Source organism: Macrosteles quadrilineatus, unplaced genomic scaffold (assembly GCF_028750875.1).
Source record: "Macrosteles quadrilineatus isolate MER2022 unplaced genomic scaffold, UCM_ALF_1.0 Scaffold_1__1_contigs__length_201487025, whole genome shotgun sequence".
NCBI lineage: Eukaryota > Metazoa > Arthropoda > Insecta > Hemiptera > Cicadellidae > Macrosteles > Macrosteles quadrilineatus.
The window spans coordinates 168,000,144-168,028,052 of record NW_026542594.1 but is presented as its reverse complement, the minus strand read 5'-3'; the positions used below and the strand labels follow the sequence as shown (position 1 = coordinate 168,028,052).

At 35.4% G+C, this 27,909-nt stretch overlaps 1 protein-coding gene across 3 annotated transcripts; it reads left to right on the top strand.

The window, feature by feature from the left end:
* Nucleotides 1-10: 10 nt before the first annotated feature.
* On the top strand, nucleotides 11-27,654 carry LOC128989403 (kinesin-like protein Klp61F). Of its 3 annotated transcripts, XM_054411300.1 has the most exons (21): nucleotides 1,337-1,398; nucleotides 5,681-5,805; nucleotides 7,854-7,959; nucleotides 8,705-8,843; nucleotides 10,252-10,398; nucleotides 10,775-10,929; nucleotides 12,586-12,729; nucleotides 13,269-13,538; nucleotides 13,782-13,974; nucleotides 14,157-14,339; nucleotides 15,751-16,013; nucleotides 16,460-16,599; nucleotides 16,896-17,011; nucleotides 18,466-18,648; nucleotides 18,998-19,165; nucleotides 20,926-21,159; nucleotides 22,680-22,859; nucleotides 24,915-25,125; nucleotides 25,853-26,049; nucleotides 26,301-26,432; nucleotides 27,316-27,654. In XM_054411300.1, the coding sequence occupies exons 3-21, from the start codon at nucleotides 7,889-7,891 to the stop codon at nucleotides 27,427-27,429; spliced, it is 3,240 nt and encodes a 1,079-aa protein (XP_054267275.1). In that variant the 5' UTR covers nucleotides 1,337-1,398; nucleotides 5,681-5,805; nucleotides 7,854-7,888; the 3' UTR covers nucleotides 27,430-27,654. The 3 variants fall into 3 exon arrangements, with proteins under 3 accessions (XP_054267280.1, XP_054267275.1, XP_054267270.1); XM_054411305.1 differs by lacking the exons at nucleotides 1,337-1,398; nucleotides 5,681-5,805 and adding an exon at nucleotides 11-341; XM_054411295.1 differs by lacking the exon at nucleotides 1,337-1,398 and having other exon boundaries at nucleotides 5,608-5,805.
* The last annotated feature ends 255 nt before the right edge of the window (nucleotides 27,655-27,909 follow it).

The following is a 27,909-nucleotide window of genomic DNA, read 5'->3' as shown; positions in this document are numbered from 1 at the left end:
GTGGGAAATGCTTTGGGTTAATGAATTCGCTTTGACCGCAGGACATTTTTCCGATTCCATCGTTACCGTGGGAGACGATCAAGTAACATATTTGAAATCCATTCCATGACACTTGGTAATTTAAAGAATGTCTAAAATGTGGGGATAACCCACATCACCGCCAACAATTATGGTATAAGGTAAGAGTCAACCCCATCAGCTGATCCAAAGGCGAGCAGACAGTTCTACTCGGAGCGACACTAGCGCTCCGGCCGGAAAGGACCAACCGCCGGCAACCAGGTTTGTCTTGCTTGTACCACACACCGCAAAAGGACTCCTGGGTCTACTCTACAGTTAGTAAGGTACCCATAATGTCTAAGTAGTTAATTAATCTTTTGGGGGGTAAGGGGAATCATATCTTTTTCTAAATTAGACCAAGATCAACCAACAATAAATTAATTCAAGTAACTAAATTAAACTTTACGGTTATCGATATCATGTTTAGGGCAAGTTGCGGCAGGCGTTTCACAATGGCGAGGAGTAGTTAGAGTTGAATAAGATGTAGTTAATCTATTTATTTGAGACCTATCAAAGCTGGCTTATGCTGAGCAGGGTTTTCGTGAGTGCTATGGGGAAGTGGAATCAGCACGATTTTCATTAAGTGTGGATCTGGCTGGGTTTATTCCAGTCACGACCCCGCAAAAAATATCATGCCAAATCATGTATGATCATGCCAAATAAAACATGCTCCCTTAGGTATGATGTTTAATTCCCCATTCAAACAAACCTCTTTGTACATAGCTGCTCCTTTTTAGTTTCTTTTTCTTTTTCTTTTCTCCACTCTAGTGTTTGAAATTTTGAAAGTTGTCAACGAACGAACGAACTTCATCTTCATCTTCTTTCTTCATCCATCTTCCTTCCCTTCTCCTTCATCTGGGCCCTGTTTCATAAAAATACTAGTCTAGTAATTACTAGTCTAGTAAATACTAGTCCCGTATTTACCTGTCCTACTAATTTCTGTTTCACAAACGTTTTTATACCGCTAGTAAATATTAGTGTATTTTACTAGTCACGTGACCAAAACTACTAGTCACGTGACCAACTTTACAAGGTAAACTCTCAAAACAAATTTCTAACCTCAATCACGGGTTTTCAAATTGTTTTCATTTTATACAAAAAGTAAATAGTTGTAGAAATGCAGTGTTTTCTTTAAATTAATAACTATATAGACACATAAGTAAAACAATCACATACTATATATCAAACCGCTATTATTTATGTTCATCAATGAGCACGCCGGCGCGGCGTCGCGTCGCTGCAATCAACACGGTGATTGTAGTAGTAGTCGGTTGTAGGCCTAGTTGCGGCGCTCAACAGTTGGGTGGAAGTTGATCTGTTGCTGCCGCATTCGCACAATTTGTATAGTTTTTGTTTTATTCTGACATATAAAATTTAGCTTGCTATGAGTAAAGACAAGAAGGCTCAAATTTTGAATGTAATTAAATCGTCTAAGGACATTTTGTTTGGAACGTTTTCAAGTACCCTAACCTATGTTTTCAAATATTCGAATGCATAAGAATATTTGGGTTAAAAACCATTTGGAGATATTCTAATTTTGAGTCTACAAACCATGAATAATAAGCCTAAACGTTTATTGATGTAACAAATAATTGCAACGCCGTTACTAGCAATAGAGAAGTAGGTTTTCAAGTATAGTAAAACATGGCATAGGCGCTATGGCAGGGGTTAGCCGGTTAGCTCAGAGGCAGAGTTCTCGCTTGTCATGTGGTGGGTCCCTGGTTCAAATCTGCGCCACTCTACTTTTTATTGCATTCATTAAACTTTTACATGTTTTTTACATTAAAATAACAGCTCTAATCAACATCTATTTTTTGATTACTTTGAATAACAAATTCAGACTACCAAAATGGATTTAAAGTAATGTTTTTATGATAAGCAGTTCAGTTCAACGCCCAAAAATCAAATATAGGTCTACAAAATTGTTAGTACATCACAGGGTTTTAGCTATTTAGGGAAGCAAATAATAAGCACCTCAAAAAATACAATGCAACTCCTCTTTAAAATTGCCTTACTATTATTTCCTATTAAAATGTCTTTAAATAAAACCGAGAGCCTTAATTGGGTGTAAAATAATCTGATTAATGTTGCATTGTTGGATACATTTTTGTACATCTTTGTATGCAAAACGGTATGCGGTTTTAATTTGGTTACTCTCAAAGCTTAAAATTATTTTCTCTGTGATAGCTAAATAGTTTATATAACCATGAAATTTAACTCAAGTAAAATTAGACTAAAATTTCACAGAAATTGATAACTCATAATTATAATTATTCTAATAGGGCGATTGTACATACATTATAAAATTCAATTTCACTCATTTTGTACTACGCCACATTTATTGATAGTAATTTATATCTAATAATTATCATTTTAGCACTCACATACCTATTCGTGAGCCAATTCGCACTAGCAAAAATAACTTAATAAATTCATTTTTTTATGATGTGAGTAATGAAGGGTAACTCTCTTTCCAAAAATACTAGTCTACTTCAAATAATACGGGTGAAGAGAGGTTGGTAGAAAATAGCAAGTATTTACTAGTGTACCTAATTTACAAGAGTAAAACTTTATGAAACACATTGCTGTCTACACTAGTAAAAACCACTAGTAATACTAGTCCCTACACTAGTAACTAGTATTTAACACTAGTAGGTTTTTGAAACGTAGACTTGTAAAATACACTAGTATTACTAGTCCATGGACTAGTAAATACTAGACTAGTATTTTTATGAAACAGGGCCCTGGGGTCATTCCATGCCCATTCATCCAGGTCATGTCACCCATGATCTCAGATTTGGCTGAAATTTTTTTTATTTGTTCATTTGACCATTTTAATAAGATATACCAAGTTTTATAAAATTATCTTGAATAGTTTTTGAGTTATGAATTTTTGAAATTTTGCAAAATACGCTTATAACAGCGCTTCCGAGGCGAAAAGGTTCGGTGACGTTCTTATATACAAAAATCCATAACTTCTACAACATTTAACATAAAGCAATAATTTTTTCACCAAAATGATCAGAGAAATCAGAGGATTATAGAAAAAATACATTTGGTTGGTTATTTCTTCACATTTATATGTAATGCATTGCTAAATTTAAATTTTGACTTATTTTTTAATTTACAAACAAAAAATCTTTAAAAGCGATTATTGACCAAAGGCATAGCAGTAACCAAAGCAATTTTTTTTTTAAATTAACCCTAAAGATATAAACTAAAGTAATCTGGAATAAAATTAATGGTTTTTTACCAGCTAATATTTTTTTTTATTCATATAAGTTACAATATGGGTTATGGCGAAGAAATCCTATGAAATCGATAACCTGACTTTGCTATCCAAGTTTAAAACCTCTAATATTCATCCAATTGCAAACAACATCTTTTAATTAAATTAATGACTTGTCAATAGTCAATACTTAAAATTTGTGCACGAACCCTTAGATATTAAATGTGAAAACATGTGTTTTAACACTTTTAACTGTAACCGGTACCGTATACTAGGCTGTACATAAAATTAAAGCTGCAGTAAATGATAGGCTATACCAATTATGTACTTACAAAGAAATGTATTTATTATTTATACAAGGGCTTATTTGATTAGAACATTTTTGTGATAATCATAAAGGTCTTTAACAGTAGAGGAGTTACCTTAGTTTTGGATATGGGTGCGTGTGAGCCTCAACATTTTCTTACAATGCAAGTCAGCAGCTTGAACTTCCTTTTCAGGAAAATAATACATCCTCCTTGAGCCTTTAGTTGTAGGTGGATTGACACTTGAAATTATGTTGCATAGGCCAGTAAAACAATTTTGCTGGTCCGTATGTAGAAATTTAACTTTAATATCACACTCAATGTCTTTTTTTTCTCATGACTAATCCGAAACACCAATTGTCATCATAAATGCAAAATGTAGTCAACCAAGCTATTGTCCTGTTAGATTTCAGCAAAAACAATTCCTATGTAATCTTACTAATATAAATGTGAAAGTTTGTGTCTTTGTTTGTTTGTTTGTGTGTTTGAAGTTCAATCACGCATAAACCACTGGACGGATTGGGCTGAAATTTGGCATGATGATAGCTTACATTCCCGATTAACATATAGGCATATTCTTCGCTCAACCAAACTGGAGCGGAGCCCGAAAGGATTTTTGAGGTAAGAATATGCCTATATGTTAATCGGGAATGTAAGCTATCATCATGCCAAATTTCAGCCCACCCGTCCAGTGGTTTATGCGTGATTAAACTTCAAACACACAAACAAACAAACAAAGACACAAACTTTCACATTTATATTAGTAAGATTACATAGGAATTGTTTTTGCTGAAATCTAACAGGACAATAGCTTGGTTGACTACATTGTGCATTTATGATGACAATTGGTGTTTCGGATTAGTCATGAGAAAAAAAAAGACATTGAGTATATTAAAGTTAAATTTCTACATCCCCACGGACCAGCAAAATCATTTTACTGGCCTATGCAACATAATTTCAAGTGTCAATCCACCTACAACTAAAGGCTCAAGGAGGATGTATTATTTTCCTGAAAAGGAAGTTCAAGCTGCTGACTTGCATTGTAAGAAAATGTTGAGGCTCACACGCACCCATATCCAAAACTAAGGTAACTCCTCTACTGTTAAAGGCCTTTATGATTATCACAAAAATGTTCTAATCCAATAAGCCCTTGTATAAATAATAAATACATTTCTTTGTAAGTACAATTGGTATAGCCCATCATTTACTGCAGCTTTAATTTTATGTACAGCCTAGTATACGGTACCGGTAACAGTTAAAAACACATGTTTTCACAATTAATATCTAAGGGTTAGTGCATACATTTTAAGTATTGACTATTGACAAGTCATTGTAATTTAATTAAAATATGTTGTTTGCAATTGGATGAATATTATAGGTTTTAAACTTGGATAGCAAAGTCAAGTTATCGATTTCATAGGATTTCTTCGCCATAACCCATATTGTAACTTATATGAATAAAAAAAATATTAGCTGGTAAAAAACCATTAATTTTATTCCAGATTACTTTAGTTTATATCTTTAGGGTTAATTAAAAAAAAATTGCTTTGGTTACTGCTATGCCTTTGGTCAATAATCGCTTTTAAAGATTTTTTGTTTATAAATTAAAAAATAACTCAAAATTTAAATTTAGCAATGCATTACATATAAATGTGAAGAAATAACTAGCCAAATGTATTTTTTCTATAATCCTCTGATTTTTCTGAACATTTTGGTGAAAAAACTATTGCTTTATGTTAAATATTGTAAAAGTTATGGATTTTTGTATATAAGAACGTCACCGAACCTTTTCGCCTCGGAAGCGCCGTTATAAGTGTATTTAGCAAAATTTCAAAAATTCATAACTCAAAAACTATTTAAGATAATTTTTTAAAACTTGGTGTATCTTAATAAAATGGTCAAATGAGCAAATAAAAAAAATTTCAGCCAAATCTGAGGTCATGGGTGACATTTTATTTTTTTATTGGATGATTTGAAATGGAATGACCCCCTGGTGAATGTGACGGTCTGAAAGACTTTGGATTGGAATCGGTTCGATTTGTTTTTGAGAATTTGCCCGTTTGACTAAAGGTCGAGTTATTCTTTTTAGTTTGGTTTAGATTTGATCAAGAATCATCTTGAGCAAATTATCGAAGGTTTCAAACCCAAGTTTCCTTGTGCCTGGAGGTTAGGACAGGCCTAGACCTACAACTACGCTACACTGTTGCCGGGCTGGTAAGTAAATAATACTCCCTTATAAACCGTTCTTAGTATTGTTATTAAGTACCATGCCTATTATTCTTATGATCCATTTACTTACTTTTCTTATTGGCTGTTCCTTTTGTTTTTCCTACAAATTTTTATTTAGATAATTTCAAAAGGGGCAGTAAGTTAAAAGTTTTTTTAGCGAATTTCCCATATAGGGAATAAGCTATTACCGTAGTACTCATGGTAAGACCTGGACCCGGGACCGATTTTTTTTTTCGTTTTGAGGTCCCTAGAGGCCAAAAACACCATCCGTTCAAATTCATATATATATATATATATATGTGTGTCCGTTAGCGCGATAACTCGAGCAAAAATGATCCGATTTTGATGAAATTTGGTACAAACGTGTAAACCTACGTTTATTCGAACGAGTTCGCGAACCAGCATGATCGGACCATGGGAACAGGGGTTTATGGGGGCTTTTATGGGGTAAAAATGGGGTTTTCCCATTTTTGACCCAAAAAACATAAAATTTTGAAATTTCTTTCCAAACTATTTTGTAGAGCTTAAAAAAACAAATAATTTAGTATATTGAAGCGTTATAATGCACCTAATGGTTACGGAGAAAATTCCAAAAAATTGTTAATTTAAAATTCCCATGTTATTCTTATGGAGAATAAGTAAACCGTTGTAGTGTGCTTGTTTATTAACATATTTTGCCCAAATTTGGAAAATGTTTTTATTTCTTACTAACTATTAACATTTTACATAAAAAAACACTTTTACCCTCTCTGTTGCAGCAAACCTAAGTATGTGTTAAACTGATTCTATTTAAATAGGGAATAAATGTGATATTTTTAAGGAGACATTTTAGTCTAAATCAAATCAGGCAAATGGAAATTCGCTTAGTCTGCAGGTTTGCTGCGACGGGGTCATTTTACTGATTAACTTAGGCCTAAGTTATGTAACTTAAGATTTTGCCACACAAATTTTTGAACATGGTTTGGTTTTGTTTCCACTTGCTGTGAGATTATTGTACATAGGCCTATTTTATATTTTTGATGGCTAGGGCCTAGGCTTATTGCATGTGCATATATAGGCTACTCATGGATAATAATGGCTGAATTTTCTAATCTTTTTTTAAAAATGTCAGTATAATAAACACAACAGCAATTTATTTGTGTTTTCCTGGCCTGGGGGGGATCTCCCCTTGATTGAGAGTTGGCCCCTGCCTCAATGAATGGTTCAATTTATTTTAGAATCTGTTATGCAGCTCGTAGGATCATTTGTCTGTTTTGTAGCAGAGCTGTTACTAAGAGACCCGTCAAAAAAAAATTGAGAATATGGTAAGGTAGACTTTATTTTTTACTGTGTAGGACTAGGCCTACATTATTTCCGAGTTGCATCTCTGATCACACTTTTTGTTTATTCATTACTGGTACCGTTAGATATTAAATAGATGTTGGTAAATTCCATGAGTTAAGGTAAGTTAAGGGTAAGTTATGGATAAGTTAAGGTAGGTTATAAATAAGTATTTACCTACCATATCCTTTATTACAGGGTGTCCAGCTTCAACAATAACAAACTTTGGCCTACTGTACCTTAGATTATTTGGGAGGTCAAAAAAAGCGAAAAATGCCATACAACATGTGTCCTATTTTGAACTCGTTAACAAGTCTGTATATGTGTTTTTTACAAATATATTCATATCCTCAACAGTTTGAGCTACAGGGGTTGAACGCTAAACGGTTCAAGATAGGACACATGCCTTGTTGCGTGATTTTAATTGTTTTGACCTCCCGAATAATCTGGTTAAGTTTATCCTACTTGAAGCTAGAAAGCCTGCATATGTGTTCCAAGGATGAAGAAAACAAATTTGGCAGTTATGTAATAAAATCAGCTGGGATTAAACTTAAGGGGGTCCTAACAAGAAATGACTGTTCCTAAATTTAACATGATAACCATAAATAATTGATACCGGGCGGTAGTCAGAACATAAGTATTATTACCTAGGCTATGTAAGAAAATTATAGTTTTGTCTAAAAGTGATTTAATATTGTGGTTGTTGTTTTCAGATTCAAAAATATTGTGACCAAACCCTGAGTACAACATGGCTGGCAAGATGAACTTGAAGAAACCAGATGCTCAGGCCATTAACATTCAGTCATATATTAGAGTGAGGTAAGTCATGAAAAACCAATAATTTAATAATTTGTATACAAATTTTAATCCTTTTTTGCAATCTTTGAGTAAATTCTTATTTTTGTGTGAAGTAAGCATTTTACTGATGTCGCCTCGTAAAATAAACCAAGCTTGGGGGAATCTGTGTGATTTTGCACAAAATATAAACTGCCATATCTCTTCTTTTTTTCATGAGCCCCTTTAGCCTACGTATATATAGCCTATATATATATACAGGGTGCGGCAAAAGTCAGCGTACCGAAAATGCAGCTAAACTACAGCTGGTATTAAACATAGCTATAACAGTAGGCCTATTATTGTAAGTACATGTTAGAGAAGCTGTTTAAAGTAAACACCCCCATTGTCTAAACACATGTAGCACCTATTCAACACTGATTTGCAAATTCTTTTACATAAGCCTAGTTGTGAGTAAATAACATCATCAATTCTTTTAAATGTTCTAAACTTGAGGTTTCTCCGAAAACATGTTAGTAGGTTGTGTTCCAGGAAACTGTTGTAAACACTGATGTATGGAAGTTGATAGAACAAGCACTACACTAGACTTCACGGTCACAGGCGGAATAGTGACCAGACAAAAAATCCTCGATAAAGATAAAACTAAAACAAAATAAAAATAACTTGACGTTAGATAAAGTTTCTGTAATTTATAATGAGAGTGGGCTAGCCTGTCATTTGTTTTTTGTAGTTAATCAAATTTCACTAATTTATTCATAACTGGTTTCAGACCACTTTCTTCAAAGGAAAAGAAAGCCAATGTCCTCGAGTTTGGCAAGAAAGAAGTGACCATCAAAAGTGGTGCTGAAAGTTCTAAGTTGAACAAAACACTGTTGTACGATCGTGTTTTTGATGAGCAATCAAAACAGGTAAATAATATAAAGTTTGATTTCCTATGTACTGACCCTATATTTAGCTCCAATGGCCAACCAATACAGTAGGTATATATCTTAAATGCAAGTTTACAAGTTTACAATTACCTGAGTTAGTATAACAAAAAAAACATTGCCTATAGGCCTACCAGTACCTAGACAATAGACAATAGACAATAGACAAATAATCTTTATTTACACATTCATTAAGAATAGTAGTAGCGTCAATTTACAATTTTTTCTAAATGTTTGGTTGAGGTGTTGTTTAGTCAAAGACCAATACTTGTTACCTACCTGCCTGACATGTGCTGCAACTTAAATAAAAAAATAATAATACCAATCTGACATACTGTACATTCTCTCATTAGCTTGTCAACAACCCTTTTCATGGGTAAGCGGTGTGAGGACTATGACCTCTTATGGCAGAAAATCACAAAAAGTTGCAATAAGTTCTGAACCGTAATTTTACAGAAATAGAGGTTGTAGCCTACTGTTTTAAGTCAAATACCCCCGCCGCAGCAAACCTGCCGACTAAGCGAATTTCGATTTGTCTGAATTGATTTTCAGTTAAATATATTTTAATAACATTAGGTTTAACAAGTACCTAGGTTTGCTGCTACAAGGAAACTAATAAAGTGTGTTTTTGAGTAAAATATTGATAGCTTAGTAGAAAATAAATAAATTTGCCAAGTTTGATTAAATATATATTCATAAACAAGCAAACTACAACATTTGACAATATTCTCCATAAGAATAACATGGGAATTTTAAATTTACAATTTTCTCCGTTACTAATAATCGAACAAAAATACTTTTATATACTAAATTATTTGTTTTTTTAAGCTCTTTAAAAAGGTCTAAAGAGAAATTGGGAAATTTTGTGTTTTGAGGGTCAAAAGTGAGAAAAACCAATTTTTACCCCATAAAACCCCCCGTAAAGCCCCGTTCCCATGGTCCGGTCGTGCTGGTTCGCGAACTCATTCAAGTTTATCCCGCTTTACACCTTTAAACCAAATTTCATCAAAATCGGACAAAAATTACTCAAGTTATCGCGTTCACGGACGTATATATATATATATATAAGTCTATATATATATATATATATATATATACATATATAAAAATTTGAACGAATAGTGTTTTTGGCCTCTGGGGACATCAAAATGAAAAAGTAAATCGGTCCCGGGTCTAGGTCTTACCGTGCCACCTACGGTAATAGCTACTTCCCTATAGGGAAATTCGCTAAAAAAAGACTAAGTTATTACATGCTAAATTTGAATAAAAACTGGCCAAGCAGTTGTTAAACCGATTGTATGTTGTTTTTATTACTTTAGCAAGTCTGGATGCATCCTACCACTATTATTTATACCGGCAGTGAGATATTTAAGCTTGCTGATTTTCGCAGATTGTCATTTACAATGCGGTTGTAAAGCCGATGATCAAAGAAGTGCTTCAGGGCTACAACTGTACAGTGTTTGCCTACGGCCAGACTGGAACTGGGAAAACTTACACCATGACGGGGGACCAGGACCCTGATGCATGTTGGGAAGAGGTAAGTTAAGTCATAGATAAAAGATAGTAGATTTGTCATCCTTATGGAACAGCTGTAGCCAATTTGATTGTTAGTTCTGTACGTCCAACTAATGATGATGTAAATATGTTTTGTGTTGATTTGTTTATTAGTCCATTTGAGTTTAACAAAATATCGAACCATTTGCTGATTTACAATCTATTGCTGTTGATGATGAACCGTAATGGATTGGAAACATTTCCAGCATAAAGACTCAATGTTTTTCACACCAGACTCAATGTAGCCTATTTATGTAACATTTTTTGCTTACAAAAATAACTGCAAAAAATTAAGTTCTCAAAGAAAAAAAAAATTTGATCTCTAACCAACGAGTAATTACACTCATTTGTTACTGTAGAGCGTCCACGCAGGAATTGTCCCGAGAGCCATGCACGACTTGTTCCATGAACTTTCCATTCAAGCGTGTGAATACCAAGTGTCGGTGTCGTACATGGAATTGTACAATGAAAGGTTGCGAAGTCTCCTTAAGGATAATGAAGAAACAGACCTTAAGTAAGTATTGTGGAACATTGTGGTAAAGTAGTCAGGGGATGGATGTCTGCAGAAAGCAGCAGGGAAAATGAATCCAAATACTCTACTAAAGATTTTTTGTTAGGAAGCAGGCTTACCTGAATGGGAAAGAGTCCGAACAGGCAAAAGGGATAGCAAACTTTACACTGTAAACACAAAAAATTTGAATATTTCACTGTCACTGACAGCACTTTCAACAGTTTCAACTAAGGAAGAAAGAGTTTTCTTCAGGTCCAATGGTGACGGGGAGTTGTTAAGACACACAGCCTTTTTTTACCTTGTTAGTCTCAACAACTCCCCGGCCACCATTTTATACCTGAAGAAAACTCTCTTTCTTAGTTGAAAGTGCTGTCAGTGGCAGTGAATTTAATGTTTTTTGTAGTGTTACGTCTAGTGTGCCAGTTTGGACTCTTCCCATTCAAGTAAGCCTGCTATCCTCACAAACATTTCTTAAAATTTTTAAATTGGCCCTTGTGTTCTACGGTACATTCTTAACAACTTAAGTTTATTTAGGTTTCGGAGTGTTCAATCTAGTTGGTTGCCGGTTCGATCATGAGAAAAGTCAGTTTATCAATAATCTTTAAATAGTTCTAAACCGGATCTAGATGTTCTTGATTATTGGACTTTTTAATAAATGATCCTAAAGTGGATATTCTAGATAATTAGACATTAATGCGTCTTTATAATAATTGTGACTCTGTCTATTACATGTATATTCATTATTCAATAAAACGATTCTATTCAGACAGCAAAATGGCCACCATTTTTGGACTTGTAATTTACAGTACTTTCAAGTTTCAATGTTAGAAATTTACAAATAAAAACTGTAGCAGTATCAACCTCTGGATAAATGGGTTTTGGTTGATCGTTTGATTACCGTGGTTCTAAAGTTTGAAAAGGTTTCTGTGGCTTCACGTTTTAACTGTACATGATCTGAAACGCAAAATAAAATATGTATATAGATTTGCATGCATATTATCCAAAAAGAACATGTCAGGTGTTTCTGGAAATGTAAAGTACAAGTGACTTTTTTTATGGAGGAGCACGTCTTTGGATTTTGTTTAGGACGGGGAAGTTAGTTTTCGGTTTTCGATAAACACTATTAGCCTGTGGATAATGGTCCATTCACGTACAGCGTTTCATTCATTCTCTTTCAATGCTTTCGAGCCTTTAAAAATTCCGAACACAAAAAAAAGTTCATGAATGTTGCTGCAATCTGGAGAGATGATCACAATGTTTTTTTTTTTTTTTTAAAGAGGTTGGCGGCCTCTTTTAACCTTGCATTTGCCCGTCCACATAGACTACAGATCTGTGCGTGGAACGTATCCAGCAAAGCAAGGGGTGAGCCGGTACAGTACAAAGGTGAACTGTACTGAAAAAAGTTTGTGGCAGTGACCAGGATCCGAACCCACGACACTTCTGCCTTGGGCCCAAAGTCCGTGACGCTACCAACTGAGCCACCGACTCACCACAATGTTGCAATGACCATCTCCCATGATCGTAGATGTTGCAACAAACACTGAAGATGTGTTTTGATTTTTAATTTCCTTGCCTTCTCTCTTTATTAAGGCTTTGGGTACATTCAAATAGTAGCATGTACAATTTGCTGGATTTCACACACAGTGTTTTTACTTCCAGACTGATTGACGATTTGGAAGGAGGAGTGATTGTGAAAGGTCTTTTGCCAACACCTGTCAAAAGCAAAGAGGAGGTGTTTAAACTCCTTCAGCATGGAGCGGAGAAGAGACAGGTGGCTGCGACTCAGATGAACCTCAACTCAAGGTAAGATACAAGTCAGTTTTTGTTAATGATTAAAATTTAATGAAGTTCATAATTTGTATCACACTATGCTTTTGTAGTACAAAGGAACTTCGATAAGACCCTCAATCACAAGTCACTCATGATAACAAGTGTCATTTTAGATGCTCTTGATTTTTACCACCCCTAACTTACTGCAAAACTTGATAAGAAGTCTACCTTGATAACAAGTCATATTTGACAATCCCCAATCCCCATGATAGACTTGTTACAGATGTACAGTACTACTGTAATAGGAAAGTTTATCTTGATGGTAATTATTGATTCTTAATTGAAATAAATCAAGCTTTATAGATGCTTTTAGGGTGATATGAGCTTGATACCAGTGTAAAAAAAAAACTTAAATTATTCTAATATGATCTTTTGTTGCAATTCATATAAGTACGTTTGAAATTCATTGTTGATGATGGTGAGTTAATGTTGTTCAAATCATATAAGTAATCTCATGATCCTATTATGCTGATCGGTTTGATTTGCTTCTAACATATGATGGAATGTTTCAGCCGATCACACACAATTTTTACGATCAACGTGAATATCAAGGAGAGTGCAGTTGCTGGCAAAGATGATGTACTGCGATGTGGCAAACTCCACCTCGTGGATTTGGCTGGAAGTGAAAACGTGTCCAAGTCCGGAGCCAGCGAAAACATACACAAATCTGCAACGGGGGTTAACAAGAGACTTGCAGAGGCTTCAAACATAAACAAGTCTCTGTTGACGTTAGGCCGAGTCATAACATGCTTGACGGAGAACAACCCACACATCCCTTACAGGTACAAATATTCAGAATGCAACCTAAGCTTAAGAAAGTAAGTGCTTCTCGCAAAAAGTTAACCATTTGTGCTTAAAAGCATGAAAAAGAAAAATACATCTTGAGTAATCAGCAAATAATAATTATTTCTTGGTTATAGAACTCTCAAAACATTAACATTTCCACTATATTTCATGGATTTAATTTTATAAACTTCAATAAACAATTAAGGATATCGGTGTGTGAAGGATTTTCTTGTTTATAGAGAGTCAAAACTGACAAGGTTTTTACAAGACTCGCTTGGTGGCAAGACTAAGACCTGCATCATCGGAACAATATCTCCAGCGCAGGCCAACCTGGATGAAACGGAGAGCACACTGAACTATGCTTCCAAAGCGAGATCCATCAAGAACAAGCCAGTGAGAAACCAGACCATCTCCAAGAAGGACTTTATGCAGGTGAAACTTTATAAAACTTTATTTTGCTTCACACTTTTTCTGCAACATTTTTTTTCAAAGTAGGGCCTACAGTCTTTATTGTAAAGCTGTGCTTAACTAATTTCAAGCAGTTTCTGGGTATACCCTTCATGTAGTCTTCAACAGACCTGTTCTCGCTTGTTACACTTACTTTGTTTTGATAGGTTGCGTCTGAAGAAATAATGAAGCTCAAAAAAGACCTGGAAGCTGTCAGGCAAGGAGAGGGGTTCTATATCTCTAAAGAGTCTCATGAAGAAATGATAAGCCGAATGAAAGAGCTGGACGACCAAGTGAAAGACTCACATGAAAAATATTCACGAATCAAAGAGTCGTACGAACAATCAAAGGTAATTAAAATAACATAACAATTAAATTCAAAAGTGTAGTATTCTGTTTTTCTACCAAAATTTTTTCTGAGATTGAAAAAAGTTTTTTTTCAATTTTTAATATATGTAATTCTTTACTGTGGTAATTCCATTTTAAATTATTGTCTCGTAAATCCTGAAAATCCGCTTCTTGCAGGAAGGACGTTCAAAGATGGTGTTGATAACGGAATGGTTGACTCTTTGAACTTGTTTAACGCAGTAGAAGATACATATTTTAGTTTTAGTCCTTTAAAACCATTCTTTATTATCCAAAACCTGATATTGTGACCAGAGAAAAAGATTTTTAGTGGCAAATCAACTGTTGAGTCCTAAGACCCATTTGTTTGGAAATTCAAAGCTGTCAATTTAAATTAATATAAGTTAAATCTCTTAATTTAACTGTGTTTGCAGGAAATAGCCTGCACACTATTATCCTTATATATAATACGTGAAGGTGATTTCTACAAAACACTACTCCTCCGTTAATAATGAAAGTATTTTTTGTGTAGACGCCCCATTTCACCAATTCCTGTTATAAGGCCCGGCGCATATTGAGACGCAGTCGGAGCAGCGCAGCGTAGTGCAGCGCAGGGCAGTGTTTTGTAAACCATGTATTTGCTAGGACACGCGCATATTATGGCGCAGCGCAGCGCAGGGCAGTGCAGTCCCGCACGTGGACTGCGCGCACTTGTGGTCGAGTCACAAGTGTCTGTGCCGCATTGCTCACCTGCGCCGGGTTGACTAGTGTTTTGTGACGGATCTAGAGGATAATTAATAGAAATTGTGCGTTTTTATCAATTTTTTACGTTACCATTCATAGTAAGTATATAAAGAGTAATTACAGGAGTGAAATCTGGGAGAAAATACGAAAATCACTAAACATTGCAAATTTTTCGCCCTTTCTTTCTTGTTCTAAGAAACAATAAATCTAAATCAGCACCTGAATCTGACTCATAACTCAAATCCTAATATTTAACAACGTGTTCACACAAGAAACTGTGTCACTCCTATACGAAAACTGTACGACTCTGCTTCCCAATATGCGATGTCAACTGTGCAACACAGACTTTTTGCCCAATTCTGCCCTGTGCTGTGCTGCACTGCCCGGATCGTGCCGCACAGCTCAATATGCGCCTGGGCTAAAAGTCCTCGGGCTTGAACTCAGAGTGAGTTCGTTTTCAGTTTCGGAAACTGGAGTGGAGTGGTTGATTACATTATCGTGGAGTTGACTCTTTTACATCGGAAATTATATGACTGTCAGGATTATTCGTTTTGAAATAACGCCTGTAATACTAACTATGCAATTGCTTGAATTCGAGCAACAGGTGCACTAGTTTTTATAATATTTGTATTAGTACTCATAGCTCGATTTAATACAGTATTTTTGCTCTAGGAAATGTTCAGAACCTTAAGCTCCGACTTTGACGACAAGTGTGCCGAATATGAAGAGCTTGATAATCTGTTCAGAATCGAAAGCCAAAGATGTCAAGAGAAGATGAAAGAATTCGCAAAGGAAGTCGTTGTCAGGGAATATTTTATCAAAGAATATGAAAAGACCGAAGGCAGTCTGACAGAGCAAGCAAAAACTTGCAAGTCTGTGCTGGAAAACCTCTTAGACCAGAGCAATCGATTGCACGACAAAATTGATAGAAAGCAGTAAGTAAATATTTGTCCAAATCATCCTCTGTGTTTGTTATCAGAGAAAAATTATGCAGATGAAACGTGATTGAAGACGTTATAATAATTTAAACCTCATGTTATATTTTTATTGCAGTCACCCATTTATTTCAGCCTATCATTTAATATAGTGAATGTCAGATGGTTTAAACGTCAAAGAATATTAAAGAAAATTTCAATTAGACAAGTTTGGTAATAATGAAATGGGCTTGAAAATAGAAAAACTAAAATTGATCAACTTTATTGTAAACATTAGGTCTAGTATGTTTTTACAGTAAGAATAAATGTTTTAAGTTTTGTTTAGCCTTGATAAGACATTGTTGCTATATTTGAAAATCGTATATTTACTTGATTTAGTTCTTTTTAGGTATAATGTATGAAATTTCAATTTTTCCTATAAATTGCAAACTTGTTGTGCTTCACAGGTCTAACGAGTCAGACAACCTGCAGATGTTGGGTCGCTACAAGGAAAATGCTAGCAAGAAGGTTGCGGACTTCAAAAGCAAGCTTGATTCGTTCCTTGACGAAGAAAAGCAGTTTGTGAAAGAAGTTATCAAAAATGCCAGTAAGCTTTGTGATCTGTTTTTGTGATGAAGTATCAGAGTTAAATTTATAAGCTAGATGAAATCTACATTTATCTTCAATATTATATGCTCTCTTAAAAAACTCCACATGAAAACGTAAATGGGTACATTTTGTTTGAATACTTGACATACAAATCGATTAACAATACAATTATAAATTCTTTTTGAGACTGATCAGCAAAGCGCATTTGATACCAAGAACCCATTAAAATCTTTGTAAATTAGTATCAATAAGATGGAGCCTAAGTTTTTAAGTTATCAATTGATTTTGTTTAAGGTACTGTGAACAGATTATTTGAAGAAGAGAACCATAATGTTTTATCAACCATTAAATCTTTTGAACACCAGATGAAAGCCCTTGCACAGTCAACGAATGAAACACTTCACAATAAGGTATGTATTGAAATACTTCTTGTTCATCTTCATCCTAGTATAGGGTGTCTACAGCTCTCTGATCCTCTTCTTCAAGATAAGACCCCAATTTCAGATCACAGATGTCCTGAAAACCCTACAGAATTTTATAATGTATCCCAGATTTTTTAATATATTTTTTTATAAAAGAAGTAATCATTTTGGTAAACTACAACATTTTTATGTTCTGTAAAATTTTGTTGTTGAAAGTTTGAGCACAATTACTGGGGTTACAAGCTGGAGGTTTTGCTGTTACTGTGATGTGCAAAGTCAACGAACTTTTGTCTTGTCAGCTGATAACACGTGTTTTGTTGTAATATGACTAATATGTATGTATATGTTTAATTTACTACCACATAGGTAAATGTAAGAAAATTTGCCACTGTAGCGTAAAGCATAATAAATAGCTAACCAGACCTGAATTTCCCCAATTTTTGTATGTTAAGGTTGTGCCACAGAGTACAGAGGCCTAGACTATTTGAATATTTAGTGAGGGTAGCATGTGGTACACACGGCTACATTTTGGGTGAATTGGTCATGTGAATGATTACCATAACCAAACTGTTCGTGTTGGAAACGAAAACTGGCCTCATTTATTCAACCTGAGGAGACAATTTACCGCTAGTCACAGGCCCAAAAAGCCAGCTTTGATGATTTAACCCATTAAATAATAATAAATAATAACCCATTAAATACAGAAATATTAATATTACAATAATGACACAGGAAATTAGATGAACATTTTTGACTACATGACCTGAAAACAATTATGTGAATTCAGAATAATTACATTACTAACACCTAACACCATAACTAATGTGGGGTCCTTACCCCCTGTCCCTAGCGTCCTAGCACGTACGCATGTTGGATGTTCGATGGCAGCGGCAAGACAAAACTTCTAGTCATCTCTCGTCGTCTCCTCGCTCTCGCGCATGCGCTAGCACTCACGTGACCTGAAGAGTGCCTTCTTACTGGGACATTTTAATTGTTGAGGTTAAGCTCCACAGGTAGTAGGCTTACCTGAATGGGAAAGAGTCCAAACTGGCACAAGACACACAAAACTACACCATATACACAAAACTACACCATATACACAAAACATTAGAACATTTCAGTGTCACTGACAGCATTTTCAACTAAGGAAGAGAGAGTTTTCTGGCCTAATGGACCATAGTAGTTATTATGGACCAGTAGGCCTGAAACCTCTCTTCTTAGTTTAAAATGCTGTCAGTGACAGTAAAATAGTCCCATGTTTGTGCATATAGTGTAAAGATTGTGTTTCATGTGCCAGTTTGGAATTTTTTGTAAGGTAGTTAAGGAGACTCCCTGTAGATATACGATGACAGGTGACTATGAAAGTCATATGTATATTTTACATTGATCTTTTTAGTGATTAATTAATAGTTTTTAAGGTGTCGTTTCTTGTTTTGTTCCAGCAAACGGAGTTTACTGGTGAAGTCAATTCTTGCAAGTCACGAGGGGAGGAAATAATACAACACTTTGTAAACCTTTACAAAGACGTGATCAAGTCACATATTCTGCCCTCGATGAAGAACATTCAAGATCAGCTGAATCTTATCACCAAAGTCACTGAGGAGGGAAGCAATAATCTCGCCAAGGTAGAAACAAAAACTGAATTTACTTATTTATCATTACTGGTCAAAATATCTAGTTTAATTTGTCGTTAACTCTTTGACTTTCTGCTATCACTGTCAGAAATTTGTTTTAGGCAATTTAGTTGTGTATCTCTTAAGTAATGTATACCTAACTATGTGCTTCTCTGAAAATTATCTATATCTGATTCTGATACCACTGAAATAAATATTTTACAATTTAAAACTGATATTATGTTGTCTGTTTTATTTGATTTTTAAATCAAATCATATCATTGTGACATCATTCTGAATCAGATAGAAAGTATTTCCTGTGTATTTATTTACATAATTACAAGTGTAAATATGTTTTCAGTTCGAAACCAGACAGAAGAAGCTGATCTCTGAAATCACAGAGAGCCATGTGTCGTTGATGAAGTTTTCCACTGAAATTGTTGATCAAGTTGAAGCTATAAGACATCAAAATAAAGAAGTTATTGCTAAACCAATAATAATCAACACCCTTGTCGACCAGTTCAACGAAGTGAGTGTGGAGTTTTAAGTATTGTGTTACTATCATCAATTACTGGTATCGAAACACAAGGGAGTTTTTCACAAACTCCAATGACGTTAATTTAATAAGCAGCGCGTTTCACAAGCTCCAAAATTCACCAAATACAGTCCCGGCCAGAAGTTGCTGCAGGGGTTTCCACGGTCACATTGCAGGCACTGTCCGCCATGGTTAGGTTAGGTTGGGTTGGATTAGGTTTTCAATTCTACATTCTTTACAAAGCATTAACAGACCAACAATTTTGTTTTGCGGCGCGTGGCTTACACCGTATATTGTGTGGAGTCTGATATCTGACCGTGGCAACTGCTGGCCAGGACTGTTCTTTTGATATATGTGAATTTTGGAGCTTGTGGAACGATAAATATTTAACATTTTTTTTTTTTTGCTATTGGACTTGGTGAAATTTGGAGTTTGTCAATCGCTCTGTTTATTAAAATATTTTTTTTTTTAGAGTTGGCAAAATTTGGAGTTCTTGAACTTCACCCAAACGCAACTGGGTGTATTTTAGCCCATCTGTCATGTGGATGTGATCGAGATTCCTCTATAGGCCTATACCAGTATGGTATAGACAATACTGCCACTGGTCTATAATTTAAAACATTAACATTTTTTGCCACTTTTAAAAATTTACTTTAGTTTTCCATTTTTTTGTTTAAATTGTTAAAAAATTCTAAGGGTTTAACTAAAAGCTTGGAACAGCCTGTAACGGTAAAAATATTTTGAGATCAGAAAGCGAGCGTTCAGACGATTTCAAATGTCCCGCGCAAGGTCATTAGTTCTCCGAGCGGTCACGTACTGCGCTAGCGTCGCGATCCCTATAAAAGCCGCGCAGGACACGGGACAGTCGGACTTGAGTGCTGGGCGAATAGCTAGCAACATCTCCCTGGTAGGGCGAGGGCGGAATAGCCCGGTAATAACCAGTGGTGGAATAACCCTGGAAGCGTCGAATACTAGGGTTAGGCTGAGGGCGGAATAGCTCTCGGGCCCGCGGATATAACGAGACGATAGGTCGAGGGCGGAATAGCCCGGTAATAACCAGTGGTGGAATAACCCTGGAAGCGTCGAATACTAGGGTTAGGCCGAGGGCGGAAAAGCTCTCGGATCCGCGCATATACACCGCGAAACCGTAGGTCGAGGGCGGAATAGCCCGGTAATTAGCCAGTGGTGAAATAACTCTGGTGTCGTCGAATAGTAGGTGTTAGGCCAGGGCGAAATAGCTCGTGGACCCGCGACAATCGATTCGGTTAATTGTAAGTATAGTTGGTTTTAATTCCAAAAGTGAAACACGGTATATCCATTAAGTAGAGGTTTGTTTTTATTTTCGAAGTTAAGATTTTAGTTAATTACGACCAGTGTTTCACTCACAGAATTAACGCCAAATTACTAATTTGTTTAAATTAAGGCCTAACCCGGGCAGTGATGAATGTGTCATTTACTGAAAGCTGATGCTTTAACGACCATATCTGAGCCCATATTTTAAAAACTAAATACTATTATTATTACCACTAACCCTGGACTAACTCAATTAGATTAGCTATCCGAGGCCGACAGTACAATTTTGTCCCAGGACGAAATTGCACCGTCACAAGCCTTTGAACAAATATTTTAGAAGCTAATCTGGACCATTGTGCATTTTAATGGGAGAAAGTGAGTTATTAAAAAAAAATGTTTCTAAACCATTGGTGAGTGATTTATAGCGTGTGGCAACTACCACTAACCTTTCTTTTTTTCAGAATATCAAGCAAGTGATGTCAATCCTGACAGCCGCACAAGGCAGTTGTGCATCTATCAAGTCTGAATCCGCCTCAGTGTTGGCGGGCGCAACAGCCACAGAGGAGGGAGCGGAATCTTTGAAAGAAACAGCTATGTCTAATCTGCAGATACTCGGATCTATCCAATCAAACGTTGAGGAAGTGAAAACAGTTAGTGAACAACAATCAGAACAGGAGAAGACTCTATCGAGCGAGGTAAGCTCAGTAGTAGGCTGCAGCGAACCTTCAAAACCAGAATTACTTGAGAGGTTTGGATTGCTTTCCCAAAAAACGTTTGTGTTTCCTTCTCATGAATTTCCGCTGGTATGGACACTATATTTAAATTAGGGGTGTGTTGATTCTCGATACCACCTGATACTTAGACGTTGGTGTTGGTATCAAGAATCGATCGTCAAAAGTCGATACCAATACCATACCTGTCATGGTATTACCGCTATTGTTGCGAATGCGCAAGATGACAACAACGTTTCTGTGACTGGGAGAGACAATGATGATGTCTACACAGCCGCAGGTGATATTAATGATTCCGTCGTGATCGCGGAAGACTACGATGATATGAAATAAATAAATTAGCCAAATTTTATTAAAATACATCCATAAACAAGCAAACTATTTACTTTCTCTATAAGAATAAAATGGGCAAATGTATATCTTTTCTCTGTAGTATTTCATTGTACAACAACGCTTCAGTTCACAAAACTATATTTTATAGAAATCGGTTGGTGGTCTAGATCTTACCTTGCTACATGCGGTTTAATATATCTCAAGCATAATTGATACGATTGACAAAATTTAAAATATGTACTCTATTATCACAAACTGCAATGAGTTTAATTTTTCTGGTAAACAAATTTTGTTTTAGGTGATTCAGATAATTGGGAGTTTGGACAATTTATTTCTACTTTACCATCAATTTTGAACGGTACTTAAGTAGACTTAGGATACGGAACTCTTTACTATCAAACTCGCTGAGAAATTATACTGATGTAGGAACTAGGAACTTTAACCCTTCCCGGACGGGCAAAATTGTGACATAGAACGGGAAAAAATTATAGGAAAAAATAAAAATTAATTTTTCTTATTTGTGTTTTGTTATACAAGTATACATAAAATAAACACAATGGAACACTTCATACTGTCAAAATAATTTTTTACTCGGTTTTAACTATACGGATATATCCGCTACCTGTCCGCGGATGAGTAGAAAAGCAGCGGATATCCGCCACCCGTCTTTGAAATAATGACCATGACAACGTTAGGCAACAAATAAAGAACAATATGTAAACAATAAATAATGACAACGTAGTGTTGAGGGCAAAACGTCGAGGGGGGAGCGTAGGAGAGGCACGGGAGAGGGGGAGGCGCGGGAGAGGATAGGCGCGGGAGAGAGGGGGGAGTGTGGGAGAGAGCGCAGCCATGGAGAGGGCAGGAAAGTGGTGCCTTGGTACCGCAAAACATCTGGTTACTGCTCAAGCACTTGCCAGTCTGTCTGAAGAGAAGGCGGATATATCAGCTTCCCGTCCGGAACATCAAAAACCATAAGCGGAGATATCCGCCACCCGTCCTTTATCGTCAAAGACTTAGGCGGATATATCCGTCACCCGTCCGGGAAGGGTTAAGCAAATATAGGGGTTGGTACTATCATAACACTTACAGGGCTGCAGAACTATTATTTTTTTAAACTAACAAAAAACTCATTTGTTAATTTGTTACAGATCAAAGAAAATGTTGATAGTTTAGTGAATGAAGTAAACACACATGTTGAACATATTGAGAATGGAGTCAAGCAGAACATAGAGCAAGTACAAGTTCTATGTGGAAAACAACAGGAAAACCTCTCACGACTGGAAAACAGTGTTAGCATATTTACAGAACAAGTGTCTCAAACTGTTGTGGTAAGTTTACTTTTGTATCACGTTATTTTGTACTATGAATTTTATTTAGGTTTAGGTAACGCATGAAAGAATAGAAGTATAAGAATTGTCTACTGAAACAATAAGTGCCGTAAAACTGTATTTATGTTCAAGTTAAGGATATGAAATAGAGCATGTAGGCCTATCTATGTTTTCTAAATGAGAAAATTATATCTATATTCAGTAATAAAAAAGTCCTAAGTCAGCACTATTCCAGGACTGTAGGTATCCCTTGTATATTTTAAATTCAGTTTTATTTAAAAAAGCTTAGGTATGTAAAGAATTGGACTTTAAAAACTGTGCAACAAAACTTAGTAAGTTTTTGGCTTAGGTTTTTGGGATTTTTGTGTGGATAGCAGGCTTATCTTCCTTAATTAGAATTGTTGTCTGTAAAGTTTTTTTTTTTCAAGTTATGTGCGTCTTGTTCCAGTTTGTACTCTTTCCCATTCTGGTAAGCCTATCATCACAAATTTAAAAAAAAGTTTAGCTTTATTTAAATTTTACAAATCCATATATAAATCCCAAAGTACCCATGAACCTTTTAGGAAACTAAAAGTCACACCCCCATAAACACTTAAAATGTTTGTCATGACGAGAAACCTTGTGCAAACCCCGGTCTCACAACCCCACGGGAATTTTCACAAACGTATGTTGGCAACACTGTTTACTTGGAGGATTCCATTCCCCCAACCCCTTTTCCTTCCCTACCTGTTGATATATTGTTTGTTCATCATTTTGTGTGGGTGCCGACACCTTGACAGGTTGTCTGTTCATAACATGCCCGTCTCAGAAGCCCAGTGTTAGTGTATTTTATTTAAAGCAGGGTCTCACAGGCCCAGTGTTTCGGTTTGTGTTTCTAAGCGGGGTCCATTATTTTCAAATGGGGTCTCACAGACCGGATGTTTCGGTTAGCGTCAGTCTGGGTAGGGTTTCAGGATTAGTGTTAAGATCATAATTCCTTTCTAAAAGGGTGATTATTTGTTTGTACTGTATTCTGTTATGTTTATTTCAGCTTAAGGGGATTCGCCACTGAAAAGGGTGAATTTTTTTATTTAATGAGGAAAGTCGTGAAACTATTTTTTTTTCTACTAGGGTACTGTTTAACAAAAAATGGAAAAATTTTGGTTTAGGCTACTTCTAAATATAAATTATAGGTGGTAAAAAAATAAAATAGAGGTTTTTCGATCAATTTGTTAGGGGTTTTATAAATCGATATTCTGAAGAGAGTTCTTTATGGATTTTGATAAATTTGGTGTTTTTTTAAAGACAGTTATCTAAACGTAATATTTAGGTAGATTCATAGTAATATCTCACATACTTTTTTTGCTGTGACACATTAAATATAATTTTTCTTCAGAAAAAAGAATTAGTTTGAAAAAAAAAACGTTATTGTTCAGTACCTAATTAACTTAGATACCTAATTCTACCTAAATATTTTCCTAATATTGTCTAGAATAAGTAGTAAAAATTTCAACAATGTACCTTTAGTGGCTCTCAAGATATATAAAATTTTGTATTGAAAAATGTGAAATTTCAATGTTGCGGAAAACCGCGTTTGAATGAGAAGGTGTCCTATGATCTTGTAGCTATCGTAAAGAGCGAAACCCCTTGGTTATAACATATAATAACATTCATACATGGATTATATCATACTTTTTGGATGCAATAGGGTCTAATGTACAAAGAAATGAAAAAAAATATTTTTACCATTTTTCATGATTTTTACCTATTTTCAGTGGCAAATCCCCTTAACTTAACCAATCAATAGTTTTATTAATACTTATGAAGTCAAACGGGGATGAAGCCCGTGGGTAACAGCTAGCTTCTATCTAATGGTTGTTTGGGTTGAAAGCGAAATCTGTATAAATTAGAGCGTACTATACTGCTTTATTTAATGTTTCTGCCTATTCTTTTCAGAATTTTCTTATCACTTACCATTAATTTACTGTATTTATTTACTCGTTTAGTATATCAACAATTTGTATGGTAGTGAAATCAAGATGTGTTTTTTATACTTAAGTATTGAATTTTTTGCAGGCGTCTGAAAGTAAAGTTGAGAATTTCGTTGAACAAATCACAGATAAACTTATTGAGAATGAAACACGTTTTGAAAAAACGCTAAGGGAACAGAATAACGTGGCTCAAACTAAACTGCAGAATATGAATGAAAAACCTGAGCTTTCTCAAGTGGTTCAGGCGTTGGAGGAGAATTTAAAATCGATCAGCTATAAACAATATGTTCCTCAAGGTTTGTATCCCTATTTCATGTACACATTTCTGTAATAATTTTCTGTTCAAGCATTATTATTTTATTTCCTTCTATGAAGTTATGTTACAAAAGTCATCAAAGAATAGAAATCGCTCGTCGTTTTGTTCCAGTTCTGCTTCGTGTAACTACTTTTTTAAATTGAATAGAATGAATTGTTATCTTTACTTACTTCGCACTATAACCTTTCTTCAAATATTACTATATGTGTTTAATAATTGAATATTTGACAAATTTGTTTAATTTGTCCGTACTGATAGAATCATTTATCATTTTCTTCAGCTTCACATTTTGGATGATATACTTCCCTAATATACATCCATCTCCATCAGAAGATGTTTTAAGAATTTTATTGTTGTGGAGAAACACTGATTCGTTACCACTGGTCACTGTTGACACAGGAACCTGATTTGTTGAAACTGCATGTATTTACTGTAATGCCGAGATGAATAAATAAATATTCTGTTACATTTTGATACGATACCATAAGATCTTATCTAATGATGTAAGTTAAATGAACATTAGTACTTTGTTGAGTAAAATCATTTTTGGTTGACCACTTAAATGTGGAACCTCGTTAACAAGACCTTGATAACCAAGTCATATTTGGTAATCCCCATGATAGGCTTGTAATCAAGTTTCTACTGTGAATGCTTGACGAAATACACAACAGGAATGTTTTCAAACACAGTTTTCACATGTGTTTCAGGATCGACTCCTCAGAGGATCAGCAAGGACCAACTCCAGTATCCGAGGAAGTTTGTCGCCACTGCACCGAGGATGGAGTTGGTGAGGAAACTGAGAGAGAAGTACCCAGAAGCTGAATCTGTACCCAATGAAAACCTGAACTTTAAGGAGTATTTGCCTGCAGACCCGTTTTTCAATGGAGACATTCCAGTTACAACTGTAAGTTATCACACTGTATTTTTTTAATTTTTTTATAGTAGGAACAGGCTTACCCGCACTGTTGGTTAGTCTTTTGAGGTACTGTGACTCACAAATATACTCTCAAATTTCAGACTTTTCTTGGTCAGTGACCACAGACCACTTTGTCAATCACAGAGAAAGATTGTCTTCAATTACAAACTCCATCGTAATCTTCCTTGTGTCGTCTTAATTTGTAGTGCAAACTAACCGTTTCGATTGATTTTCTCTAGGAAAAATCCACTGGCAGTATTGGATCTACTGGAGACAGACGCACCGATTCCTCCACCCACTCCACGCCGAGGGCTGGCTCAGGACTGGGCCGCAGGTCTACCTCCATGCCAGACTTGAATGTAACAGACGATGTAAGTACATAGTTTAAAAACTGCTTAAACAAATATGCTGTACGTATGAAAATTCTTCATTCATAAATAAATACATTTTTTTAAGTAGTGGCTGTTTAAATAAGGCCTTCAGACATTCAGCGGCATATGACTAGATAGTTTATGGTCCTAATGCAAATGATAGAAGGTAAAGTGCAGTAATGGGTTAAAGAGTGGAATATTTCCATCAAATGTCAAGGGATTGTGTTTTTTTGGGTACCCAGACATCTCACAGAAGACCACAAAGAAAAAGGTTTTCACAGCAGTTTCTACACTCCCTAACCCATTTTGGTGCTTTTCACTCACTAATTGCACCGGCGGTGAATTTTGGCATAGGAAATGTCTCTTGTGCTGATCTACAGAAGGCTGTGACTTTAAGTAGGTCAGTGTACTCGATTCAGGGGGTTAGTTTTGTGTGTAGTGGTGGCGGAAAGGGCCTGGTTTGGGGGGGGGGGGTTGAAGTGGATCCAGGTACGACAATTTTAAGGGTTTTCGATATTGGGACATCAAGTACAGGTATAAGAGAGGCCAGATAATGCTAACAGTTGTTACCGATTTCTGTGACATTGGGTCGCTGACATTTGAGTCGTGGTAGTCAGTCGGTAGTGCAGTACATCTCTGAGCACCTTTAATTCGTTTAGTGTTAAAAATGCATTATAAAACAACGAAACAATGACCAAACAAACAAACTTCATCAACAAAAACGATATTTTACAACCTTCAATAAACGCCATACTAAAAAACAACGAAAAAGTCGGGTTTTGTAAGCAAGTGATGAGTTTGTTTTCTGAGTTATACCCAAAGTAGTTGTGTGTAAGCCTGTCTGTGTAATCTGTCACAACTAACATGTTATTTGTGTTTACAGAATAAAGAAAACATGAGAACTAGGAGTGCAAGGAGACCAACCAAATCCAAAATACCGGACCTTGTCATTCCAAAAAAGAAGAATATCCTGGGACCTGCACAAAATTTTGCCTAAAAAATCTGTACAAAACCTTATATAATAATAGTTAATAGATATTAAGTTTGAAAAAATATTATTATTAAAAAAAAAATGTATTAATGTAGTTTTATCTCTTGCTTGTGAAATGTGGTTAATGTAGCATATTTGTATATTTATTACTCTACACTTTTTTAATGCTCTCTGATGTTTTGTAAATACTGTGATTTTACTTTTTTATCCTAATAAACATTCATTATTTTATTTATTTGTGTTTCTACTCTTTTTTACCTTTTTGTGTAAGGGGCCTGATTTGAAGGCAAGCACTATATAGCCACTCGATTACTCAGACAGCTTATTTTTTATTCTTTCCCATTTCATAATTTATTACTCTGCTTCCAAAGGATTATAAGTGTTGTTAACACTTGCGATTAAAGAAAGTTTAGAAGTTAACCTAAATGTACCATCTCAGTGATATATGTGTAGCAAAGATGGATACATAATACTCTAAATGTAAAA

Excerpts from the sequence above, each read along its gene's own strand:
- LOC128989403 (XM_054411305.1), top strand. The coding sequence starts at position 7,889 with ATGGCTGGCAAGATGAACTTGAAGAAACCAGATGCTCAGGCCATTAAC. Across the intron at positions 10,399-10,774 it reads CTGATGCATGTTGGGAAGAG|AGCGTCCACGCAGGAATTGT; the intron begins GTAAGTTAAGTC and ends TTGTTACTGTAG. Across the intron at positions 22,860-24,914 it reads AAGTGTCTCAAACTGTTGTG|GCGTCTGAAAGTAAAGTTGA; the intron begins GTAAGTTTACTT and ends AATTTTTTGCAG.